This window comes from Pleurodeles waltl, chromosome 4_1 (genome assembly GCF_031143425.1).
Source record: "Pleurodeles waltl isolate 20211129_DDA chromosome 4_1, aPleWal1.hap1.20221129, whole genome shotgun sequence".
Classification (NCBI taxonomy): Eukaryota; Metazoa; Chordata; class Amphibia; order Caudata; family Salamandridae; genus Pleurodeles; species Pleurodeles waltl.
Window position 1 is genome coordinate 156,776,211 of NC_090442.1, and position 25,941 is coordinate 156,802,151.

Sequence of the window (25,941 nt, forward strand, 5' to 3'; positions counted from 1 at the left end):
AGTAATGACAGCATCTTCCCCTTCTGTCATTTTCCTCCCTGGATTTTGTTCTTGGAGTTGAAGGTTTTTGTCCTGTTGTACAAAGAGGCCAGTGAAGTGGTGCTTTTGGAAATGAAAGGCATAGGATTATACCTCCTTTACTTCTTGGTTGCCAATAAAGCCAGAGGCTTCAAATCTATTCTGAACGTAAGTCTACCAAACTGATTCATTTGCAGGACATGTTCAAAATACTGTCTGAGACAAATCTTCCTGGCTCTGATTTGGATGGGTTTCCTGGATTTCTAGGATGCCTATTTACATCTGCTGAACATTCCTGGTAACAATTCCTTCCTCCAGTTCATGCTGTTTGGTTTAACAATTCCTTCACAAGTCTATACCAAAGTGCTGGTTCGGCTGACACCTAGACCCAGGATGTTCTGAGTCCATGTATTTTCATACTTGGATGTATGGCTGGTGAATGCAGGTGTCCCACTGCATGCCCTAGACTTCATCAATGCTCAGAACTCCTGTATCATCCTCGCACATGGTCTGGCCTTTATAGATGTGAAGATGGACACCCCTTGCATGAGGGCCTGTCCTCCTTATAAGATGTGTGGAGAAACAGGCTTTTTGCAGATGCCACTCCCACATTTGCTCCATTCTGACTACTGGGCACTGGTGTAATGACACTGAAATGCCCTTAACCCTGCTAAACAGGACTCAGTTCATGTGCTCTGACCCTTAAAAAGGTACATGGTTGATTGGCTTATACCCAATTGACATAGCTTAACTTGCATGTAACTCCCTAGTATATTGTACCAGGGGTACCTGGGGCCTATAAAATATAGCATCACTCATGGACTATAGCACTAGTTATAAAATATGTCATCCAGACTGCCACTGCAAACTGGTGGAACAGTTTAAACCATTAACTCAACTTTGCTATTGAAAGCAATTGCAAAGCCTAAATCTCCCTCTTTAATGTGTATAAGTCACCCGTACAGCAGGCCTGCCAAGTACTTGTGTTTTACACGGTCTAACAGTAAAAACTCGAGATTGTCATTTTTACTTTTACAGAGGCTGGTAGCTCTATTGGCAAGTACAAAGTTAAAGGCTGACACATCAGCTCTGCTAACTTCTGATTGGTACTACTAAGGTGGGTATTTCAAGGTATCAAAAGAATCAGTGCATTGAATCCGATTTAATGATTAAATCGAAATTGTCATTGATGGACAACTTTGGTAAGTTGTCACTTCGGTTGCCCATGGTTTCCAGTTCCCATTTAGGATTATACACAAAGACTGTCCTTCCAAACACCCTTCTTTCCTCCTGGGGAGACATGTGAATGACACCCAGGATAGTTAACAATAGAGACCTTACCACTGGATGAAGTGTTACCCCCTCCTGACAGTAAGCCAAGTGTTGGGTGTTGGCCCAAAAGGCGAGCTTCAAAGGGGAAGCTGCTTTTGATCGACAAGTGATGCAGACACACAGGAAGGGCTACTCTATTGTTTAGGTGGACAGGCTGGCAGCAGGGACAGAAAGAGAAAACAGTTGCCTAGCTGTTTTTTCCATGAGCATGTATACCCCAGGTAGTCACGCCTCCAGGACGGGCTACTAATCTCCACACACCCAAGAGAGGGGTTCCAACATGTTGGAAGTGGATAGAATAGAGCACACTTGGATAGCTAGATGCCACATTTCACAGGAAGGTGTCATTAGGTGGGAGGGATCCAGCTAGCTCATTGGGTAGTGATTGCAACCTCTTCTAAAGACACTTTCTGGACATACAAGGGCATCCCTAGCCCCCAGAACTCAGATCTAGCTTGGCCTGGAGAAGAGCGGCAAAGGAGGTTCCCTGCTGAACGAAGACCTTACAAAGAGAGGCTGCTCCGAAGTTGGACTGCATCTGCTGCCTCTTGGGCTAGCGTAGAAAGAACTGTGGCAGCAGTGTCCAGCTCATGGAGAAGTTGTACCTCCAGTCCGGCCAGATGCAGTGACTCCAAGAGTCAGTTAGCTGACTTCCACTTCACGGCACAGGGTCACAAAAGTTGAGGATGCTTACATGGGTGAGCTGGTAGCCCAAACCACCACATCATTGATCATCATCATAGCACAGCCTGGGAAACTGAAACCGATGCTCAAAGGTTGCTCCCGAGTCTGCTGGACCCAGGAGAGTCGGCGGAGAGCATTCAACTCATGTGGCCAAAGGCACCCCACCTGGACCATGGACCAAGTAGTAGCTCCACAAACACACCGGTCAGCTGTTAAGCATCCTGTATCCCTTGCATCAGGACCTCTCCATAGGAATCAGTGTCCAGTTGCATTAGTGATGGAACTGGAGACTGCTATTCTCATGAAGGTAACTGTTTATTCAGACCTTGTCGGTCCCCTTGACTAGCTTCCCGTTGTAGTTGTTCAACTAAGTAACCACATTAATCCTTGCTGTAACTTTTCGTTGAAGAAGTGTCAAATTTGTTGAAATGGATAATCCATGTTCATGGTTGAGTGAAAAGTCTTGATTTATTGCTTCTTTAAAAAAGCTGTATCTCTGAAACCCTCCAGTGGATCTTTCATTTGGTGTCTGTCCATAAAGCCATAAAAATACATCCTTTTTTTTTGTAAATTGGTGTTTAGTTTCTTGAGAGGCTGTTTCTTTCACAATTAATTGTTTTGGTGCTGTTTAAATGCTTTATACTTGTTGCTTTGCTGACCGCTCAAAGCCACAGCTACCCAGGGTTGACATAAGGTTTAAGAAACAGAGCTTGACTGGTCCTATGAGGGTTGGTTGTGTCTTACATGGTGAGGTCTCACAGCCACACCATATAAAACTCCTTTACCTCACAAGATGATTGCAGGCATTCGGATCCTAATCGTGCAAAACTAATGGATGTTGGCCCTGATGCTTCCTGTATCATGTCGATGCTGCATGCAAGATTGAGCCCTATGCCTATTCAGTGGTGTCAGAAATAGGAGACTCCAGCATCCGGGGTGTTTCTTGGCTTAGGGACAGATATTTCATTCTGTCCTCCCAGACTTATATTAGTAGATATGTCCCTAAAATCTGTTGATGGTTTGTCCCTTCAGCCCACCGCAGTTGCAGATCATACAGGGAGTGCAGAATTATTAGGCAAGTTGTATTTTTGAGGATTAATTTTATTATTGAACAACAACCATGTTCTCAATGAACCCAAAACACTCATTAATATCAAAGCTGAATATTTTTGGAGTTTTTAGTTTGTTTTTAGTTTTAGCTATGTTAGGGGGATATCTGTGTGTGCAGGTGACTATTACTGTGCATAATTATTAGGCAACTTAACAAAAAAAAATATATACCCATTTCAATTATTTATTATTACCAGTGAAACCAATATAACATCTCAACATTCACAAATATACATTTCTGACATTCAAAAACAAAACAAAAACAAATCAGTGACCAATATAGCCACCTTTCTTTGCAAGGACACTCAAAAGCCTGCCATCCATGGATTCTGTAAGTGTTTTGATCTGTTCACCATCAACATTGCGTGCAGCAGCAACCACAGCCTCCCAGACACTGTTCAGAGAGGTGTACTGTTTTCCCTCCTTGTAAATCTCACATTTGATGATGGACCACAGGTTCTCAATGGGGTTCAGATCAGGTGAACAAGGAGGCCATGTCATTAGATTTCCTTCTTTTATACCCTTTCTTGCCAGCCACGCTGTGGAGTACTTGGACGCGTGTGATGGAGCATTGTCCTGCATGAAAATCATGTTTTTCTTGAAGGATGCAGACTTCTTCCTGTACCACTGCTTGAAGAAGGTGTCTTCCAGGAACTGGCAGTAGGACTGGGAGTTGAGCTTGACTCCATCCTCAACCCGACAAGGCCCCACAAGCTCATCTTTGATGATACCAGCCCAAACCAGTACTCCACCTCCACCTTGCTGGTGTCTGAGTCGGACTGGAGCTCTCTGCCCTTTACCAATCCAGCCACGGGCCCATCCATCTGGCCCATCAAGACTCACTCTCATTTCATCAGTCCATAAAACCTTAGAAAAATCAGTCTTGAGATATTTCTTGGCCCAGTCTTGACGTTTCAGCTTGTGTGTCTTGTTCAGTGGTGGTCGTCTTTCAGCCTTTCTTACCTTGGCCATGTCTCTGAGTATTTCCCACCTTGTGCTTTTGGGCACTCCAGTGATGTTGCAGCTCTGAAATATGGCCAAACTGGTGGCAAGTGGCATCGTGGCAGCTGCACGCTTGACTTTTCTCAGTTCATGGGCAGTTATTTTGCGCCTTGGTTTTTCCACACGCTTCTTGCGACCCTGTTGACTATTTTGAATGAAACGCTTGATTGTTCGATGATCACGCTTCAGAAGCTTTGCAATTTTAAGAGTGCTGCATCCCTCTGCAAGATCTCTCACTATTTTTGACTTTTCTGAGCCTGTCAAGTCCTTCTTTTGACCCATTTTGCCAAAGGAAAGGAAGTTGCCTAATAATTATGCACACCTGATATAGGGTGTTGATGTCATTAGACCACACCCCTTCTCATTACAGAGATGCACATCACCTAATATGCTTAATTGGTAGTAGGCTTTCAAGCCTATACAGCTTGGAGTAAGGCAACATGCATAAAGAGGATGATGTGGTCAAAATACTCATTTGCCTAATAATTCTGCACTCCCTGTAGTTACACATGCCTCCAGGATGGACACACTACGCATATGGAGGATATAAATACACTTTGCCTTTGGTCAGCATCACAGCTGCAGTTGGTGGTTGGGGGAGTCCACCTTGCCCCAAAGGCTTTTCTCCCTTTCCTCTGAGTACCATTTGATTCGATGAGCTGAGTGGAATTATGCATGTGATGGTGGGCTGTGCATTCACACATTTTCACAGTGAAAGCCTACCTAATGTGCTCTTAATGTGAGGGTGGTATGCACTCATTCACTTCTCACTAGAAGATTGTGACTGGGACCTAACCCTGAAGTAGCAACCAAGATCTTCTATAGAACTAGAATGGGGTGTCCACACACGGACCTGTTTTCCATGTTCCTGAATAGTTTGTGTTCCCCATTTTGTGCCATACGCTGCCATATGAATGGTTCCCTAAGGGATGTCTTTAGGTTTAGCTGGTTACCGTGATTTGCTCTGCATGGTCCTACCATTCTCTCTTCTTTCGAGTTTCTTCCTAATCGCTTCAGATTGGGTGAAGAGAGTTTAGTACATAGATCTTTTGGTGATATGTATTCTACTGAACATTACTGTTTCAAAACTCAAAACAACAGTGATGTTTGTCACCAAGGCTGTGTTGCATGACTTCTCAATCTCATGTCCCAGGGGGGTGCCCAATCTACCCTGATAACTTTGTGAGGCTAACTAGGATTACTATATGTACTCCATGCCATTGGCCATACGGCTGTCCCTCTTTAGACATAACACTCTACTCCTCTCTGACTCCCTTTAAGAAACAAACTAAACACTAGTCCCTTTGGTTAGGTAGCCCCAAACAATCCATTCAGGTGTAGCATGCTTTGTGAATGTTGTCAGTCCCTTAGTCATTCTGAATGATATGAAGAGGTCACAGGAAAATAATTACTTGCTTCAAAGAATTGAATGTGTTCCTGTTTATATTAGATGCTCATTACGTTCAGACTGGGAGCCCAACAAAGTGAAGTACAGTTGAATTATTTTGCTGTTGTCTCCTGAGTTTGAACACCCTGACTTGCATTGTGGGATGTATTGTGTCAATATTAGACCTAGTGTACCTTGGAACCTATCCTGTTCACAACACATGAAGATACTGTTTTCCCAGACACAAAGCTTTGAAATGTAGTGGTGAAGCAGTTGATGCAGTGAACTGTCTGTGAAGGTACCCCTGAAGTAACTGTCTTACATGACTGTTTTTTTGTGTTTTCTTTTGTGAAGGTGTGCTAAGTGAATTGGACATTAGTATAAATGAAGGGACATTGATGGAACTCCAAGGGCACATTGGACGATTTCAGGTAACGTGTTTCGAGTTATTCTTTCTTTAGTAAGTTTGGAAGAAGGTTGCAGTTCTTGCATGTGCAAAAGGTGGCCTAAAAAGGTCCCTCTTAAACACTTTTTAAATATTTTGCTTCATATTATACTTCTGACATTTCTAAACAATGTAAATAACAGATTTTACGATCTCCCGATTTGTGATACACAGTTTACCAACCTCGGAAGGGAGTAAGGATGGGTATGTCATGGTGGGAATCAAATTAATTATTTCAGATTCAGCACATTTTTTCACTGTTGGACCTTCAGCTCACTGAGCCCTACTTTTCACAGCAAGGTTTCAAGGTTTGCTTGTGATTAATTTCAGTATGAAAACAAAACCTCTTTGTAAAAATACAAAATGCTCTTGAGGTGCATGATTTAGCCAAGCTTAAGGTACTCATGGGATTTCATATTCACCATTAGTTTAGGCTCCCATGGCTTTTTCACAGAAAAAGGCCATTTAGCAGAATGACTCCGGGGAGATCTGGGAATATGATTGTCTGTATTCCTTCACTTGCAGAGCGTCTCTGCTGTCAGGCTTTCAAAGGATCCATACCCTATTCGAATACTCCCGCATTTCCAAATTCTACTGCATCTAGTGCCCTCGCTTCAGAAGTTCGTTATTCCCCGAGCAAGCAAACTGAATGTAGACTCTTTTTAGATAAGAATGGAGGAATAGTAAATGTGTAAAAATGCTTGAGTCTGTGTCCTCAGACAACCAGAAAAAGGAGGGGAACTCCTTAGCATCACTTATAAAAACGGTGCTAGTTTGCCATATGTTTTTCTCTAGTACATTTGACATTCTGCCTGCACATTAAAGGTGCTTCTTCATTTCAACGAGTGTGCTGACATCAATTCTTTTCTTTCCACTCAATCAGCGTGGATACAGAAAGAGCTACCTCAGTCTCTTTTCAGAATATGTTTTCTGACTTTTTGCCGAAATTCTTTTTGAGTGAAGTTCCCAGTATGTGTTAGGGATGTCCCCTAGGGGTTAAACACTATGGATCCTATCACAGGCGGATGTCTGTGACAGACTCTCACCTGGTTTGCTTGTGGTGCCCGGGGCCTGGCCCCAACTCCAAGGCCTGCCCAGACTGTTGAGCGATTAACCCCAAGGTGGTCCAGGAGCATGCCATCCAGGTCCTGGTTGTTAGGAAGGTCCTGGCCCACTTGTGGAGTTATTCCTGCCTATCGTCACTGTCGCTCCAAATCATCATCTGGTAAGTCCAACAAGAAAAAGAAAACTAAGAAGTCGAAGCAGTCTTTGACTTGTCCACATCGGTCCAAGTCACTGGCCGAGGCTCAGTACAACGCCACAAACCTTCGCCTCACTACCACACATCAGCTGCAAAGACTAAGGCCCTTATTTTTATTACTTAGGGCAAAGGAGGCGGTTTCACCACCAAAAGGCTGGCAGTGAAGACCGCCACATTAAGTGAGGTGGGTTGGCCTCTGCCAACCCGCCAAATCCCCCCTCATACCGCCATGGCGGTCGGACCTGCTGGGCCGGAGATAACCATCTCCGACCCAGCGGTCCACAGAAAACTGCCGGAGGTATTAGGAGCTGCCTTTCCACCAGGCAGTAGCACCGCCTCGAAAACCCTGACGGAAAGACAACCGGTGACAGGGAATTTTTTTCCTTTGCCCAGCAGACGACTCCCCCACCCCACACTCAGAAAGCACAGTACACCCCTAACCCCCTCTCCATGTACAGCGCCCCCCAGCCCCTCACCATGTACAGCGCCCTCACCCCCCTCACCATGTACAGCGCCCTCACCCCCTCACCATGTACAGCGCCCTCACCCCTGTCCATGTACAGCGCCCCTCCCTGCTTACATGCACACACCCACCTCTCATACATTCATTCACCAACACTGACATAAACGCTTTCATTCACATGCATCCATACACGCATTCACTCACGTGCATTCACCACAACTCATACTCGCATTCACCACAACTCATACTCGCATTCACCACAACTCATACTCGCATTCACCACAACTCATACTCGCATTCACCACAACTCATACTCGCATTCACCACAACTCATACTCGCATTCACCACAACTCATACTCGCATTCACCACAACACTCATACTCGCATTCACCACAACACTCATACTCGCATACACACTTGCATTCATACACGCATACACACTTATATTCATACACACTCACTTCTACATTCATACACACATACAACCATGCATACACACATACATGCACACACGCAGACAACACACAGGCACACACAACACTACCCACCCTTCCACCCCCGCCCCTGTCGGGCGATCGATTTACCTGGTCTGGGGAGGAGGTCGTCTGGCAGGGAACAGCTGCTTCCACCTCCAGCAGCGCCCACCATCAGGACACTGCCATACTGTATTATTGCACATAATATGACGGGCGGAGTCCTTTTGGTGGGGCGGGGTCAGTGGTGAAACTGCCCCAGTGCCTCCACCCGCCAGCATTGACTACCTCTGGATTTCCACCCAAAATGTGGCTGCAATCCAGCAGTACTCGTGATATGGTGGGCGGAAGACTGGCGCCCATGGCTTTGGCGGTCTTGCAATAAAACTGCCAAAGTCATAATGAGGGCCTAAGTCTGGGTCTGGTCCATGCATTCGAGATTTGCCAGCGCACACCCAGCCCAGCTAAAAGAATTTTATGAGGCCATACACCTCATATTTGGACGGCCCGACCCCTCTGGTGTGGCAGGTGCCCCTTCTGGCTTTCTGCAACCAGTTACGCCCTCTGCACTAGTCAGGCCCTCTGAAACTGTTCCTGTATCCGAATAAGCTCTGGTCACAATGTCTGCGGCCTTCCCTGGAGTCCGTTCCAGTGGCAGCATTCCTGGTACTGTCGACCCCATTGTTATATGTGACTCCACCAAGGAATCTGACTTAAACTCTGGCACCGACCGGACCAGGAGCATCCAGGTCTGAGGCAATCTTCCCTTTACTGACAAGCCCTCTGGAGAATAGGATTAGGATGGGCCTGAGGCTCCCTATGGTTATCCCGACCCCCTGGAATTGCCCTTGTCCAAGGATAGCTGGTATGAGGAACTGGCATGTTCGAGTGGTCTGGACACTCCCCTAATCCTGGCCTTGTCTCTCTTGCTAGTGTGGCTGTGGAGTAAGGGACTTCATTTGCTGTGGTGAGGAGGACAGCTGAGCTTCAGGACCTTACGCTCCCCTTCGTGGCAGTTAAGACTAATATCCTGAAAGGGGTGCTTCCACACAGAGTAGCCCCCGCTGAGCCTCTTCTCTCCCGGTGAAGCTTTCACTGATGCCCCGCTCAGGGTATGGGCCAATCCCTCTTTAGATGATCCTGTGCACAAGACCTTTGGCCACTGGCATCATCATGCTCCTGAGGATCCAGCTTTCCTCACTTGGCACCCCATACTGGATAGCCTGCTTGTCCAGGCCTCCGCCTCCAAGGCTAACCTTGGCGGGTTTCCTACATCCCTACTGGATAGGATATCCAAGAGTCTGGACACATTTGGCAAGAGGATTTTCTATTCAACAAGCTTGCACTGCAGTGTGGGAACAACGCATGCCTCATGGGCTGGTATTTCCACACAGTTTGGGAGTGTTGCTCAAGTGCTACCCAAGGTCTCGGAGGAGGCCCGAACCATCTTGTCCCATGCTATTGCCAATGGACACAGCAAACTTCACTGTACGCTGCAGACTCACTAGGTAGGGTGATTGCTTCGTCAGTGGCACTTTGTGACCATGTCTAGGTAGACAGACTGGCACTAGGTACAGGAAAAGGAAAACCAATTTCAATCTGGTTTTCCAAGGGTGTATAGCCCCCTTGGTACCCATACCTCTAGGTTGGATTAGGGAGCTCTGAATCCTGAGAGAGGGGTCTGCCGTGTTGGAAGTGGGCAGAGCAGTGCATCCTGGGATAGCCAGATGCCACACTTTGCAGGATGCGGTCACTAGAAGGGAGGTAACTTGATAGCCATTGGCTACCAACGGCATCCTACCCTAAGGGCATTTTCTGAGCATATAAAGGGCACCCCTGGCACCCAGAACTTGACTCTCCACAGGGCTTGAAGACGAACCTAAGGAGGACTGTCGTGCTGCAATGTGGAACCTGCAATGGAAGGCTGCAGTGGTGTTGACTGCACCTTCTGAATCTGCTGTCATGCAAAGGAGAAGGGACTGTGCCTGCTGTGTCCTGCTTGTGGAGAAGTTGAATCCAGAAGACAAGGTATCGCCCAGGGAAAGATTTGGCTGTGAATGTGATACCAGTGACAGGTCACCCAGTGGAGACTGGACTTCCACCAGGAACGAGAGGACTTCAAGGGACATTGACCCTTTGAACAGGGCAGCACTCATCCACAGCTTGCATCTCATCCACAGCATCCTTGAGCATCTTCAGCATCCTCTATCTTTTGCATCATGACCCCTTTGATAGGAAACCATTGCAAAGGATAAAAGTGGCTGTAACGTCTTCACCTGTCGGCAACTGTTTCTGAGGGCCTAACTGGTCCCTCTGACTGGCTCCCTGTAGGAGTTGGTCGCTCCATCTAACCTACCGCAATACAACTAGCCAAAGTTTTTGCTCAAAAAGTTTCTAAGTGTCAAAATTGTTGAATTTGCCAGTGGTTGTTCAAAGTTCAGTAACATTTTTTAATTTACTGTACCTAGTAACCTTCGGTGGAAATTGGTGTTGGATTTCAATGAGTATACAGACCCCCCCCCTCCAAAGCCACCAGCATCCCCCCTCAGGACCTCTGCAACAAACGAGCCACCTTTTTCCACTACAGGATCCAGAATATCTACGACAGCTTCCTCCCTGGAAAATCCTGGCACCAGAACGTGTGTCCGAGCCTTGCCCCAGAACCCAACCACACCATCCACAGCTTGTCCACGTTCTCCACAGAGGAAACAGTCAGCATCATGAACAGCACCCACTCTGGAGTCCCCATGGACCCCTGCCCGCACCACATATACATCCGATCCATCGCCCGAGCTCTGGAACACAATCAACTGCTCCATCAACACTGTCACCTTTCCCGCAGACTGGAAAGACACCAAAATACAGCCTCTCCTGAAGAAACCTTCGGCTGACCCATCAGAACTAAAGAAATTCTGGCCCATCTTGCTGCTACCCTATCCTGCCAAAACACTGGAGAAAGAAATCAACATACAACTACAGAATTTCATCAAGGCCAACAACTCCCTGGATATCTCCCAGTCCGGCTTCCACAGCACGGAGACAGCCCTCCTGGCAGCAACCGATGACATCCGATTACTCCCAGAGTGGGGCCACACTGCAGCGCACATACTCCTCGACCTCTCAGCAGCTTTCAACACGGACTCCCACAGCACCCTGCGCACTGACTCCCTGACATAGGAATCCACTGGAGAGCCTTGGAATGGATCCACTCCTTCCTCTCTGGGAGGACGCAGAGGGTCAGACTCCCGCCGTACACCTCCAGACCCACTGGAGTCAACTGCGAAGTCCCCCAAGGATCCTCACTGAGCCCCACACTGTTCAACCCCACTCGCATCCATCGTCAGAAGCCACAGTATGAATATTGTGTCATATGCAGATGACACACAACTCATCATTTCCCTCACCGAAGACCCAGACCCCCCCCTGCACCGACTGAGCACGCCCGCAACCTAGGCATCATCCTCGACTCCTCCCTATCCATGACTCGCCAGGTAAACTCAGTTGCCTCCTCCTGCTGGCACACACTCAGCAAACCTCCGAAGAACTTCAGATGGATCCCAGCAGACTGTCGCAGGACAGTCACCCACGCCATAGTCACAAGCAAGCTTGACTACCGCAACGCCCTCTATGCCGGCACCTCAACTAGAAACATCAAAAAACTACAACTCGTCCAGAACGCCACCGCCAGACTCTTAATGGACCTCAAATACTGAGAACACATCTCCCAACAGCTGAGGACCCTCCACTGGCTACCGGTCGAGAAGCGAATCACCTTTAAGCTACTCACCCACACGTACAAGGCCGTACTCAACGGTGGACCTGCCTGCCTGAACCACCGCATCTCCTTCCACACCCCCGCTAGATCCCTCTGCTCTGCCCAGATGGCCCTGGCCCCTATCCCTAGCATCTACAAAACCACTGCCGGAGTACAATCCTTCACCTATATTGCAGCAAAGAGCTGGAACAACCTCCCCTGCAGCTCAGACAAAGCTGATCACTCACCATCTTTAGGAGGAACTTCAAGACGTGGCTCTTTGGATGAGGCTTCTCCCCTCCAGCTCCTTGCGACCCTCCAGAGTGAGTAGCCGCGCTCTACAAAAACTGATTGATTTCTTCAATTCTATTGGTGCTGTTTAAATACTTTATACATGTTCTTTTATGTGTGGCTTGCTGCTCAGAGCCACAGCTACCCAGGATTGAGCTCTAGAGGGGTTAACAAATACATCTTACTGGTCCTAAACGGGTTGGCATGTGTTTTAAGTGGTGAGGCTGCACAACTACACCATATCATACACCCCATTTCCTCACAGTGGGCAACAGGTCGGAGGCAGGATCTAGCACTACCTGCCATAGTGGCAGCTATCACCTTGGACAACTAGGTGCTCCAAATTGTTCAGCTGGATTATGTCCTTCCATTCACATGAACCCCATCCCCCATACCATCTCTTTCTGTTGCGTCAGGAAGTAGAGGCTGTTCTAGTCAAATGCGCTACTGAGAGGAGCTGACATCAAAAGTAGGTGATGGTTACTATTCCTGCTACTTTATGGTACCCAAGAAGGATGGAGGCCCATGTCCTGTAGTAGACCTATGCCCTCTTAACTACTTCTTGAAAAAGGAGAAATTCAAAATTCTCAGGTCCAGTCCGCCCTGGACCCGGGATGTAGGACTGGACTTGCAGGACCCACATTTCCATATACGTGTCCTGCCAGTCCATAGGCATTAGCTGCGATTCGCTGTGGGCTAAGAGTGCTTTCAGTTCTCTTTGCTCCCTTTGGACTTACCAGCGCCCCTTGGTGATCATGAAGGTGATGGCAGTGGTGGCAGCCCATCTGCAGAGGACAGGGTTTCTTGTCTTTCCCTACCTCGACTGGCTGTTGAAATAGACTTGCCCCAGGCAGGTAGTGCCCACCTCCAGACTATAGCAAACCTCCTGCATTCGCTGGGGTTCTCTATAAATATGCTGATATCAATATGCTGAAGTCGCACCTGACTCCCTCTTAAATGCTCTTTCATCTGAGCCAGTGTGGGCATAGTGCAGTTCCACACCCTACCCTCCAGATCGGCTAGTCTGGAATATTCAGGGTGTGATTCTGATGTTTCTTTTTTCTGGATTTTGGGAACACTAACTCTGAGGATGCTGGATCTCATGGCCTCCTGTATCCTGTTGGTAATGCACGCCCACTGGCATATGCGGACTCTGTAGTGGGACCTGAAATCCCAGTGGGTGCAACATCAGGGAAATCTCTCCAACCAGGTCCATCTCAATTGGGTTTGTGCTCTGCATTAGTATCATCTAAACACTAGTCAGGAAACAACCCCCCCTGAGGGCTTGCCACCCGAGTCAAGGCTGTGGCCACTGCGTTAGCTTGCGGAGTCCCTGTCCTGGCATCTGTCAGGTTGCTACATGGGCTTCTCTGCACAGGTTTACAAAACACTACTGCCTTGACAGTCAGATCTGTCGTAGTGGGTGTATTGCCTGTTCAGTCCTCTAGTGTTTTTTTGGTCTGAATCAGTTTGCAGACCTACCTGCGTATTGCTTTGGTATCTATTCTACGGTAAGGGTTCTGTGGCTAGAAGTTTCAATCAGATGAACGAGTTACTTACCTTCAGTAATGCCTTATCTGGTAGAGACTCTATATAGCAAACTTCTTCAAACTGTTTTTTTCTACCTAGAAGATCCCTTAGTTATCTGCACACTGATCCTTCAGCCTTCTGATGTAGATCCACGCTTCTGGTACTGAAATGTCACAAAAAGAAACTGATCTCAGTGTGCTGGGGTGGCACTTATAGGGAGACCGCACATGTTACTTACAGCATGGGTGACCACGGCATGGATCTTACTGGCGCTCGGAGGCACTGCTCAAGATCTTCCACATCCAGTATGATACCTGGGGAATATTCTCAGGTAAGGAATCTTTGGCTTGATAGTGTCTCTACCAGATAAGGCTTTACCAAAGGTAAGTAACTTGTTTATCTGGAACACCATTCACTTATCACTCATGATTGCGTAAACCATGCTCCAATTTAGAAAAAAGCTGGAGATGCATATTTTTTAATAACACTATATCATGGTGCAGTAACAGTCCACTCTCGCTTTTCAAAATCAGCCACGCCTCCAATCACAAATTAACTAGATCTTAAGCTTTGACCTTGTCCAACGTTGTGCCAGTGCCTTTCGGCCAGGTTCAAGCTATACATATACCACGTGTATAGCTTACATGTGCGACACCGTGGATGTGCACACAATTGTAGTTTCCCAGTTGACGTGTCATCCTACCTTTCCTATGTTCACAGGCATCTCCCCAGTACTAAGACTACCTGTAGGTGGGGGCAGAAGACCAGGAAAATGAGTCTCAAACAGTCTTAATAGAATTCTTTTATCAGTGGCTTCACCTGTACTCCCAGAGTGAGCTAAATACAGTTTTTATCAGACCCTGCGGAGACTCTGTACTAGTGCTAATAAGCAGTTTGCACTGACTGGAACTTACGCAAGTACATTTTTCAAAGGCTGTGAACATGTCCTGGAATGTGGAGCAAACGTGCTGCTGTCTTCCTCCAGGGTGAGGAGAAGACTGCACTTATCACTGAGACAAATAGACACCCCCGAAAGAGACCTGCACAAGACTCATTTGTTTGAAGATTTAAAGTTAAGGAAGTTTCAAGTGAATGGGTCATTCAGGAGCCAAAAGATCATTGCAGTCCTGCTGGTTGTGTTTGCCGTTATCCTGGCCCAGAGTGGTACAAATAATTTCTTCTTCATGTCAGGCTCAAAGATGTGTCTTGTTGGCTGCAGTGGATTGCCATGAATCAGAAACCAATTGAACCATCACTCCGGCCTGTACTTTTACAATAGATCATCTTTTGAACATGCACTTTGACCACAAGGCTCCACCCTAATCTCCATTTGCCATTTTGCACTAGTGCAACTAGTATGGCATACAGATGTCCAACTCCAGCTTCTGCCTCCTATTGAGAAATTTGGCAAAACCTTGACAAACAATAGGTTCTTAGCACCTCTTAGGGCTTTAGAACTTTGTTCACTGGACACCAGCTAGCGGACCACTGGTAGCCCACATTTAAACTGGATAGTGCAGCTTTAAAGAGCCCATCTTTGGTAGCTTTGACGGTTGTTTAACTGATGGTATTTAGTTAGCTAGTAGTTTTGCTTTCCATACAGGAGCATGAGCTGACGTCGTTGTGGCATTCTCAACTAACTTTATACTATATATCATATCAAATGCTGTCGGTTGTTGCACGTTTAAATCTTAAACACATACTTCAAAAAGTTATTAAACGGACACACCTGCACCAGCTTGAGTGATGGGTGTTTGAGGGGACTTGTTTTAGGACCTATAAAGAATGGAGTTCTGGCCCATTTAGACTCCTCAGATATTTTGCTTAAGCTTTTCAAAGACTCGTTTTTTCCATGTCTGTTGTGATAGTCTCACTTACCGTCATCTCTTGTAAAGTGGACTTGGGTGCTATCTGCCAGTTTCCTCTTTCCAAAACGACGTCTGCTGCTGAATAGATGGGGGCAAGAGGTTCTGCTGGTTAAACATGATCATGAGCACATACACTCGCATGATTAGATGAGTAGGCTCTTCGAGTGGGACTACTAACTCTGCTTGGCACATGTAGCCTGTTGCAGATGAAACCTTTAATAATTTTATGACCTTTGTGGGAATTTATAATTTAACTGGCCATTCAAAACACACCTCCCCATTTCTCTTTGAGTATAGTGCCGTTCTGTAGTGGTTCATAGAAGTATGTAGTGTTTAACTTTATTAACACTGTAGGCGAAAGCTGAACTAAAGTAACAATTTTACGTTAGCTGAACATAGAGAGAAGTTTTACAGGTGCCTCCCTAGGTAAAGAAAGGTCCAGAGTGTAAATATAAAATTGATTTAATTCTTTAGTCTGTCATGGGCTCTTCGTAAAATAGTATCCACGTTTGATTTAGTGCTCGTATATTGTTTGCCCTGTGCTGATGGACAATTAATTTCTTAAGTCTTTGAAAACTCTGCCAAGCACTGAACCTGATGGTGAACTCTCTCATGTATTTTGCATTTGATACAAAATAAACTTATCTACACTGGTTCAAGTTCTTTTCAAAATCTGTTTTTTATTATTGCATTTTTAAATATTTGTTTCATTCCAAATAGTAACAGAATGCAGTTGTCATTTATGTTGCCACCATGTGTTTCGCATCCTGCTAATTTTGCCACCACATGTTTCACATCCCGATCCCTCAGGGCATTTGTTTCTTTTTTAAAAGCAATCGAGTCCAATGTGTTCCCACACAAATACATGATTGGAGATCTAGATTCACACAGTAATATTCTGAAAATTAATAGTGAAAGAAGAAAAAAGAATGCATAACTCAATCCTTCACAGCATGACTCCTTATCCACTATTAATTTTCTAAAACATATTTAGTGTACACAATGGGCTCGATTGTCTTTTTGGGGAAAAGGAATGCCCCGAGGGTGCTTTATTCTGAACTTCTATTGGCCATATAAGCTTTTATAAGTTTTCTGCTGTATTGTAAGATAGTGTCATCATTTAACTGTTAGTCCAGATTGCCAGAAGAGAAGGGAATTTGAAGGGAGTATCTTGGGTCTGCTCATACAAATTCAGTTTTGTCTTCTGGGATGGATTGCTCTTGAGGACCACAGACCATCTTTCTCTGAGCATCTATGCTATCTTGTTCTTTAGTGTCTCACTGTTCCTTTCTACTTTGTCTGCGGGCTGTGGGTGAAAGGCACACTGAAAATGCTGGTGTACTCCTATGGCCTTACATACTGCCTGCACTACTGCTGACACAGTGTGTTCAACAGTCTCTACTTATTCAGATTGGCATTTCAGACAGGGGAATAAAATCTCTCTGTAACTGCCTAGCTACTGTAATGGCATCAGCTCAGTGGTATGCTTCTACTCATCCTGACATCATCAATATACCAATGCTCCCATGCTTTATTTTGAGGCACTTTTCGATTCTACATGCACCATCTGTTAAAAAATAAAACACAAAACATTGGAGAGCCTAAACTGCAGCCAGTGTTTAATACAAAATAGCAAGCCGCACAGCACGATATCAAAGACAATACTATTTCAGCTGACCATGGCTGTTGCTAGAAAACGGTCAGCTAGAGCATGGAACTAAAATACATAGAAATTTATATATATATATATATATATATATATATATATATATATATATATATATATATATATATATATATATATATATATATATATATATATATATATATAAAACAAAGGAGAACTCTGGGAAGTTCCCAATTTTAGGTGGAGAGCTGCTCTAGTAAGGAGCACCCTGCAACACCAGCGACACTCTAGATTTGCTCACCTCAAATGTCTGCTTATCTAACAAAGTCTTTAAGCATAGGATTAGCACAGTGCTATATATATATGTTCAATGGCATGTGTAGCTGCAGATACACATGCTGTGCACTGTACCTGCCATCTAGTGTTGGGCTTGGAGTGTTACAAGTTGTTTTTCTTCGAAGAAGTCTTTTCGAGTCACAGGACCAAGTGACTCCTCCCTTTCGGCTCCATTGCGCATGGGCATCGACTCCATCTTAGATTGTTTTCTTTCCTCCATCGGGTTCGGACGTGTTCCTCTTCGCTCCGTTATTCGAATCGGAAAAATACTATAAATCCTCGAAAAGCGTTGGTATTGTTTGCGATCGGGAAACATCTTCCATCGACACCGACGAGACACAGCTTCGGTGGTCCTTTGGGGGCTTCCGCGCCCAGCCGAGGCCTGGTCGGCTCGACCACAAATGTCGTCGAAGCCTAATGGACCGGACCTCTTTCCGTTTCTGCCCGTAGTGCCACGCTAAGTGTCCCTATACAGACCAGCATCGGGTCTGTAATCTGTGCCTGTCACCGGGGCACAGAGAAGATACTTGTGAGGCCTGCAAGTCCTTTCGATCAAAGAAGACCTTGAGGGATCGGAGGGCGAGGCGGATGCAGATGGTGTCGAAAACTTCGGGACACCTCGACGTCGAAGAGGAGGAGATGGCTATCTCCATTCAGGGATCGTACTTGGACGACTCCGACGGAGACCGACCACCTACAGCAGGCCAACAAGTGAGTACGCCTGCCCCGCCCCAACCCCACAGTCAGCCTAAGAAACATAAGGCCTCAGGCACGCCACTGACTGAAGGCCATGGCTCAACCCATAAAAAACCAAGCAACACCTTCGGCACCGAAAAAGGCCAAAATTGTGCCAAAGTCTTCGGACTCGAGCCGAGAACCCGGCGTCGAAAAACCTCGACACGACTTGTCGAGTCGACTAATCCTTGAAAGAGCATTTCAGAGCTGAGGCCTTCCATCAGCATGGGCAATTCGGTGCAGAGAAAACCGGCTTCAGAGCCGAAAAAGACCTCGTACACCGAAGAACATGGGCTCTCTAAGCAGCTAAAAGAGAGGCACAGATTTGAGAAGGAGCTTCAAATTAAAGAGTTTGATCAAACGCAGGCACTGACTTTCCAGGAACAATCAGAGACAGATCAGCCAAGAGCTAAAGTGACCAGGGAAAAATTGCCAACTTGACATTTTTCGCCAGAACTTTCTCCCCCACATTCGCCACAAAGGACAGGGTCACCTATTGCCACGCCCACTGCACAGTCACCCACACACACTGTGCAGTCGCAAGATGATGTAGACCCCTGGGACCTCTACAATCCCCCTGTCTCGGACAATAGCCCTGAGTGCTACCCTTCAAAACCATCTCTACCGGAGGATAGCACCTCATACAGCCAAGTCTTGGCCTGGGCTGCTGCATTCCATAATGGAATGGAGGACGACTTCCTCTTTAATACCCTGGCCTTCACGCACGCCTCCTACCAAAGCCTGCCTATGCTCCCAGGCATGCTCAAACATGCTCAGCAAGTTTTTCAAGAGCCTGTGAAGGGGATAGCCATCACACTGTGGGTGGAGAAGACGTACAAGCCACCCCAGTCGGACCCAGTGTTCTTCACACAACAGCTGCCCTGGACTCTGTAGTGGTTGGTGCTGCCAGGAAAAGAGCCAACTCACAATCATCAGGAGATGCACCACCTCCAGATAAAGAGAGTCGGAAATTTGACGAAGCACGGAAGAGAGTGGCGTCACAGGCTGCCAACCAGTGGCGTATTTCGAATTCTTAAGCCCTCCTCGCACGTTATGACCGAGCTCATTGGGACGAGATGAGTGATATCATCCAGCATCTCCCCAAGGAATATCAAAAACTGGCTCAACAGGTGGTAGAGGAAGGGCAGGCAATATCGAACAATCAAATTTGTTCGGCATTGGATTCTGCAGACACTGCCGCAAGAACAGTGAACAAGGCAGTCACAATTAGACGGCACACTTGGCTAAGGTCCTCAGGGTTCAAACCTGAGATACAGCAGGTAGTACTGAACATACCATTTAATCAGCAACAACTGTTTGGGCCACAAGTGGACACAGCCATCGAAAAGATGAAGAAAGACACTGGCACAGCCAAAGCCATGGGCGCGCTTTACTCGTCCCAATATAGAGGGACATTCAGGAAACTTCGCGTCCAGGTACCCACACCCCCTCAGTCCAAAGGCAAGGCTCTATGGATCAATTGGTCAGGGATATTTTCTTACGCTTTTCCCCCTCTCCCACTCATTCCTTTCCTAGTCAACAAACTGAGTCAAAACAAACTCCTAACTAATACTCATAGCACCAACGTGGGCACGCCAACCGTGGTACACCACACTGTTGGACCTCTCGGTAGTACCTCACATCAAACTCCCAAACAGACCAGATCTGTTAACACAACACAACACAAACAACAGATCAGACACCCCAATCCAGCAACGCTCAACCTAGCAATCTGGCTCCTGAAGTCTTAGAGTTTGGCTATCTAAATCTTCTAGATGAATGTATGGAAGTCATTAAACAGGCAAGAAACCCTACCACAAGGCATTGCTATGCTAATAAATGTAAAAGGTTTGTTTTCTACTGCCAAGCAAACAAAATCACACCGTTAGATGCCTCCATACAAAACATTGTGGGTTATTTACTACACCTACAAACAGCAAATCTCGCTTTTTCTTCCATCAAAATTCATCTCACTGCAATCTCTGCTTACTTGCAGATTAAACACACAAAATCACTATTTAGAATACCAGTCATTAAAGCCTTCATGGAAGGACTAAAGCGGATCATACCGCCAAGAACACCACCGGTACCCTTGTGGAATCTTAATATCGTACTTAAACGATTCATGGGCCCACCCTTTTAACCCATTCATTCTTATCAATCCAATTCTTAGCTTGGAAAGTAGCATTTCTAGTGGCTATCACCTCACTACGAAGAGTTAGCGAAATACAGGTTTTCACTATTGAGGAACCCTTTATACAAGTACACAAACATAAAGTGGTTCTCCACACAAATCCAAATTTTCTACTAAAGGTAATTTCACCATTTCATATAAACCAAACAGCTGAACTTCCAGTCTTCTTCCCACAGCCAGACTCAGTAGCAGAAAGAGCACTGCATACGTTAGACATTAAAAGAGATCTAATATGCTATATAGACAGAACAAAACAATTTCGGAAAACTAAACAATTGTTCGTCGCATTCCAAAAAACCCATGCTGGTAACCCTATATCCAAACAAGGTATAGCCAGATGGATAGGTAAATGCATACAGACTTGTTACCTAAAAGCTAAAAGAGAACTACTCATTACACCAAAGGCACACTACACTAGGAAGAAAGGGGCAACAATGGCCTTTCTAGGTAACATACCAATGACAGAGATTTGTAAGGCAGCCACTTGGTCCACACCTCATACATTTACCAAACACTACTGTGTAGATGTGTTAGCAACAGAACAAGCCACTGTAGGACAGGCTGTACTAAGAACATTATTTCAAAGAACTTCAACTCCTACAGGCTGACCACCGCTTTTGGGAGGATTACTGCTTTGTAGTCTATGCACAGCATGTGTATCTGCAGCTACACATGCCATCGAATGGAAAATGTCACTTACCCAGTGTACATCTGTTCGAGGCATGTTCTGCTGCAGATTCACATGCGCCCTCCCACCTCCCCGGGAGCCTGTAGCCGTTTAAGTTGCAATTAGAAAACTGTATATATGTAAATAAACATTCCTTTAGACTAAACTATGTACATACATATCTATTCCATTGCATGGACATCTTTACTATTCTCATTCTACCACTCCTACCTCACCCTATGCGGGAAAACAATCTAAGATGGAGTCGATGCCCATGTGCAATTGAGCCGAAAGGGAGGAGTCACTCGGTCCCCGTGACTCGAAAAGACTTCTTCGAAGAAAAACAACTTGTAACACTCCGAGCCCAACACAAGAGCCCCCAGTGCATTTGCCACCGATTTTGGTGGCATGTTCTTGATGCCAAGAAATATGAGGACAAAACAAAGAAGGACTTGCGTCAAAAAGATAGGAGGAAGGGCCCTGGTTTGGTGAACATTTACATCTTTGTAGTCTTGTTGGCCTTGATATATGAGGATTTATGTTATCACAGAATTCTCAAGAAAGGCAGCAGGAACAATCATGTTGCCAAAACACACACAAGGTCACTGATGACATTTTCTTGTGCTACATTGCTGTAGAATACTTACTAGGCATTTACCCAAGGAGGCAGAAAGAACTCCACTTGGGTTGATATTTTGTGCAAAGCTGTGGACTCTTGTTGGATAATAGGGAAGGTGAGGTTCCTTTGTGGCTGAGTTTATTTACCATAAGTTTACACACTTTGTGCGCCAGTCTTCTCTCTAATAATTCCTTTCCCTTGGTGACACCTAGTCATCTAATTTTTCTATAAATGTGGGACCACACTAGTAGTTTGGTTAATACAGGTGTTTTCGCTCCAACTGCATATAGATACCTTTCATAATCCCTTTACCACTGCATTGAAAACCCAAACCCCCAAAATCACGAGATTTAAACAATTTATATCGTACAAATGTGGAGAGGTACGACCAGATTCAATGGGTTTTCTTGTTTAAATGTAATCGACATGAGCAAATACTACTATTATAACAATCAGCCTGTGTCTATTAGCTCTTAAGCGTCTAACTTTGTCTCAGTATTTTTTTATTTTTGATACATTCGCAAGCGTACTTCACTGAGCATTCTTTTCCCCCTACTTCACATGTGCCCGTAAACCACAGCGTGTGCTCACTTAATATGATCTTTTATAGGTTATGTGGTATCTTCATCCTCTCTTTTTTTTTGGTTTCTTCTTTTTTTTTTCTCAAATTAAGAGCCTTGAGATATCCCTTGTTTGCAGGCCTTAAAGGGTGAAACAAATGTTGGCTGAGCAACTTGCAATTGATGACTTGAATATTGTAATTAAATGGTGTACCTGAAAGAGACTCTTAGTAGCAGATTCCTTACCTTAGAACTTCCCCCAGCAGTACTGTATTCTGCTCCGCATCTCGGTCGTCAGTGTCAAGCTTGCCGGATATGACGTTGCAGGACCTATATAGGTGCCACCTCAGCGCGCTGACATCAGCTCTTTTCTTTCTGCGGCAGCCAGCGCAGATCTGAAAAAAAACTACCCCTCAGATACTTTCCGACTGGTCTTTTTTTGACATTTTGTTGAAGATTTTTGAGTGTTAATACTCCTGGGGCGTCAATGATTTTGTCACTGACCGGGTTCAAGACCTGTGGACCCTGTCATCGAGCGATGTCCGTGACGGATCGGCATTCGGTGTGTTTGTGGTGTTTTAAGTGCGACCAGGACCCGAAGTCGTGCTCAGAGTGGCGCGCCATGAATCTAAAAGCTGTGTGGCTGCAGTCCCTAAAGCTCATTGCGGCCTGGTATCCAGCTCTGTGATGCCCCCGATCTCGGTCGAGAGGAAGGTCCCGATAAGTTGCAGACCCCCCCCATTCTTCATCGTCCCATTCCAAATCCTCATGACGGTCGGGTTAGTCGAGGCACAAAAAGAAGTCTAAGAAGAACAAGCGTTTGTTGACTTCACTCAATCCACTGGTCGCCACGACAAGGGAAAAGGAGCGTGGTCGCTCCAGGCCTCTGTCCTCGGAACCTGCGTCTGTGTCGAATCCTCGCCCTCCCCAATTTTTCAAGTGCAGGAGCGACCCCTGCCCAACTCGGTGAGTTTTATGAGGCCAGGCTCCTCAGCTTTGGGCAATCCAACTCTGCCAGAGCGCCATCAGGCCCCGCGGAGTCAGAAGGGGCCACCTCTGGTTCCAGCCTGGTAACACGGCTTGCCTTTTGGGCCGTTACATCCATAGTTTATGGCACACGGTTGCACAGGTGCTGCCAGTGGAGGACCGGTCCATTTTGTCCCAAGCTGTTGCTGAAGGGAGAGACACAGCGAAGTTCACAATACTATGTGGGCTGGATATGACTGACTAACTTGGCAGATCAGTTGCATCAACAGTGGCTGTCTGGCTTTTTGGGGGATCGCCAATCACCTTTATGGACATGCTCTTTGATGGCATCTGTCTCTTTGAAGACAAAGCAGACTCGGAGCCCAAGTGCTTTAAGAAATCCTAGGCTACTGCCAGGTCCTTAGGCTACCCCTCGCCCCCACCTCAGTCTGCCTTTGACACCCGCCGCCCCACTCCCCAGACCCAACCCCCAGCAGCTGCCTCCAAACCTTACTAGTCTGATGCTTCCCCATTAGGAACAAATCGGAGGTAGGATTTGCCATCACCTGCCCTGCTGTCAGTCCATCACATCAGACAGTGAGTTTTGCAACTAGTCTGACATGGCTACTCCCGCCCCTTCGAGACTACCAACAACCCCCTCCCCCCCACCTAGGGAGACATACAGAGGGTCCCTGTGCCAGAAGTAGGCCGTGGGTTTTACTCCCACTACTTTCTGGTGTTCAAACAGTACAAGGGTCTCCGCCCTATCTTAGACCGTCGGTCCCTCAATTACTTCCTCAGGAAGGAGTCTTTCAAAATGCTCCCTCTGACACAGGTTCTATCTGCCATGGACCCAAGAGAATGGATGGTAGCATTGGACTTGCAGGATGCCTATTTCCATATTCCTGTCTTATGTGCCCACCGGCGTTACTTATGATTCAGGGTAGCCCACGAGCATTTTCAGTTCAACTTGCTCCCCTTTGGCCATACTAGTGCCCCTCGGGTGTTCACCAAGGTGATGGCTGTGATCACAGCTCATCTGCGCAGGTCCGGGGTTTGTCTTCTATCTCGATGACTGACTGTTAAAGGTGGGGTCGCACAGACTGTCGTCTCCCACCTCTAGACTACTGTGGACCTCCAGCATTCGCTGGAGTTCACTATAAATGTGCCAAAGTCACAGCTGACTCCCTCTCAGACGTTCCCTTTTGTCGGAGCTGTTTTAGACACAGTACGATTTCGGGCTTAGCCTTCCGACACCAAGATATTCAGGCTGTGATACTGTTTCAGTCTCTCCTGGATTTCAGTGAGAATGACTCTGAGACTGCTGGGCCTCATGGCCTCCTTCATCCTGTAACACATGCCAGATGGCATATGCAGGCTCTGTAGTGGGACCTTAAGTTCCAGTGGGCGCAGCATCAGTGGGATCTCTTGGCCATGGTCCAGATCTCAGAGAGAACTGTGCAAGAGCTGCAGTGGTGGCTTTTGAACCACAATTATGTCAGAGGCAGATCCTTCTCCCTTCCTCAACCGGATATGACAGTAGTGACAGATGTGTCACTCCTGGGATGGGGCGGCCACATGGGAGAGGTGGAGATCAGAGACCTCAGCTCTCCGGCGGAGTCCGGGCTTCACATCAGTCTTTTGGAGCTCAGGACATTCATACTGGCATTGAAAGCATTTGTTCCCTCTCTCAAAGGGGAAAGTAGTACAGGTGTTTGCGGACAACACCACTGCCATGTGGTACTGCAGGGTGGGGTTGTGGACCCTTTGTAAGAAGGCTCTGGCAGGTTTTCTGGACATGACTGGAACATCAGTGCATTTCCCTGGTGGTTGAACATGTGGCGGGCTCTCTGAACACCAGAGCGGTCAAACTCAGCTGACAATGCCTGGTCGACCACTAATGGCGTCTCCACCCAGAGGTGGCACAAGGTTTCTTTCAGCAGTAGGGAGAGCCTTGGTTAGATCTGTTCACCTCTGCAGAGAAAGCGCAATGTCAGCAGTTTTGCACGTTGGAGTTTCTAAGACGTCACTCGGATCTATTGAGCTTGTCAACGATCCTCCAATCAGACTGCTGCCTTCAGGATGGTCTTCTGACGTAGCAGCAGGTGAGGATCCTCCACCCGAACCTGTCCAGTCTCCGCCTTCTTGCATGGAAATTGAGTTGCAACAGTTGACAACTATTGATCTTCCCCCCTGTAACGTCATCTTGGCAGCTAGGTGTGACTCCACCAAATCGGTATACGCCTATCATTGAAATAAATTTGTGGCATGGTGCACAGACACGTCTGACACCCGCTCTGCCCATCTTTCTGAGGTCCTCCTTTTTATTCCTTCTTTGGCCCAGCAAGGCTCTGCTCTGGGCACCCTCAAAGGTTATTTGTCTGCTGTCTCTGCATTTATCAGATTACCTGACCCAACCCTCTATAAGTTTCCTATTGTCAGTAGATTCGTTAAGGTCTTACCCATATGTTACCTCCCTCCCCATTCACAATAACCCATTAGGATTTGGATTTGAATCTTACTTTCTTGATATGCGATCTTTTTGAGCTGCTCCGTAATTGTCCTCTTAGGCTTCTGATTTAAAAAAAACATCCTTCCTTGTGGCTATTACATCTGCC

The 25,941-nt window shown here is 46.4% G+C and overlaps 1 protein-coding gene across 1 annotated transcript in view; it reads left to right on the plus strand.

Annotated features, from left to right (window-relative positions):
- Nucleotides 1-25,941, plus strand: part of NUP205 (nucleoporin 205) — a 525,888-nt gene that overhangs the window by 468,767 nt on the left and 31,180 nt on the right. Inside the window, exon 36 of the mRNA XM_069227955.1 lies at nucleotides 5,888-5,964. Within this exon, the coding sequence (XP_069084056.1) occupies nucleotides 5,888-5,964 (77 nt within the window). The remainder of the gene's footprint in view (nucleotides 1-5,887; nucleotides 5,965-25,941) is intronic.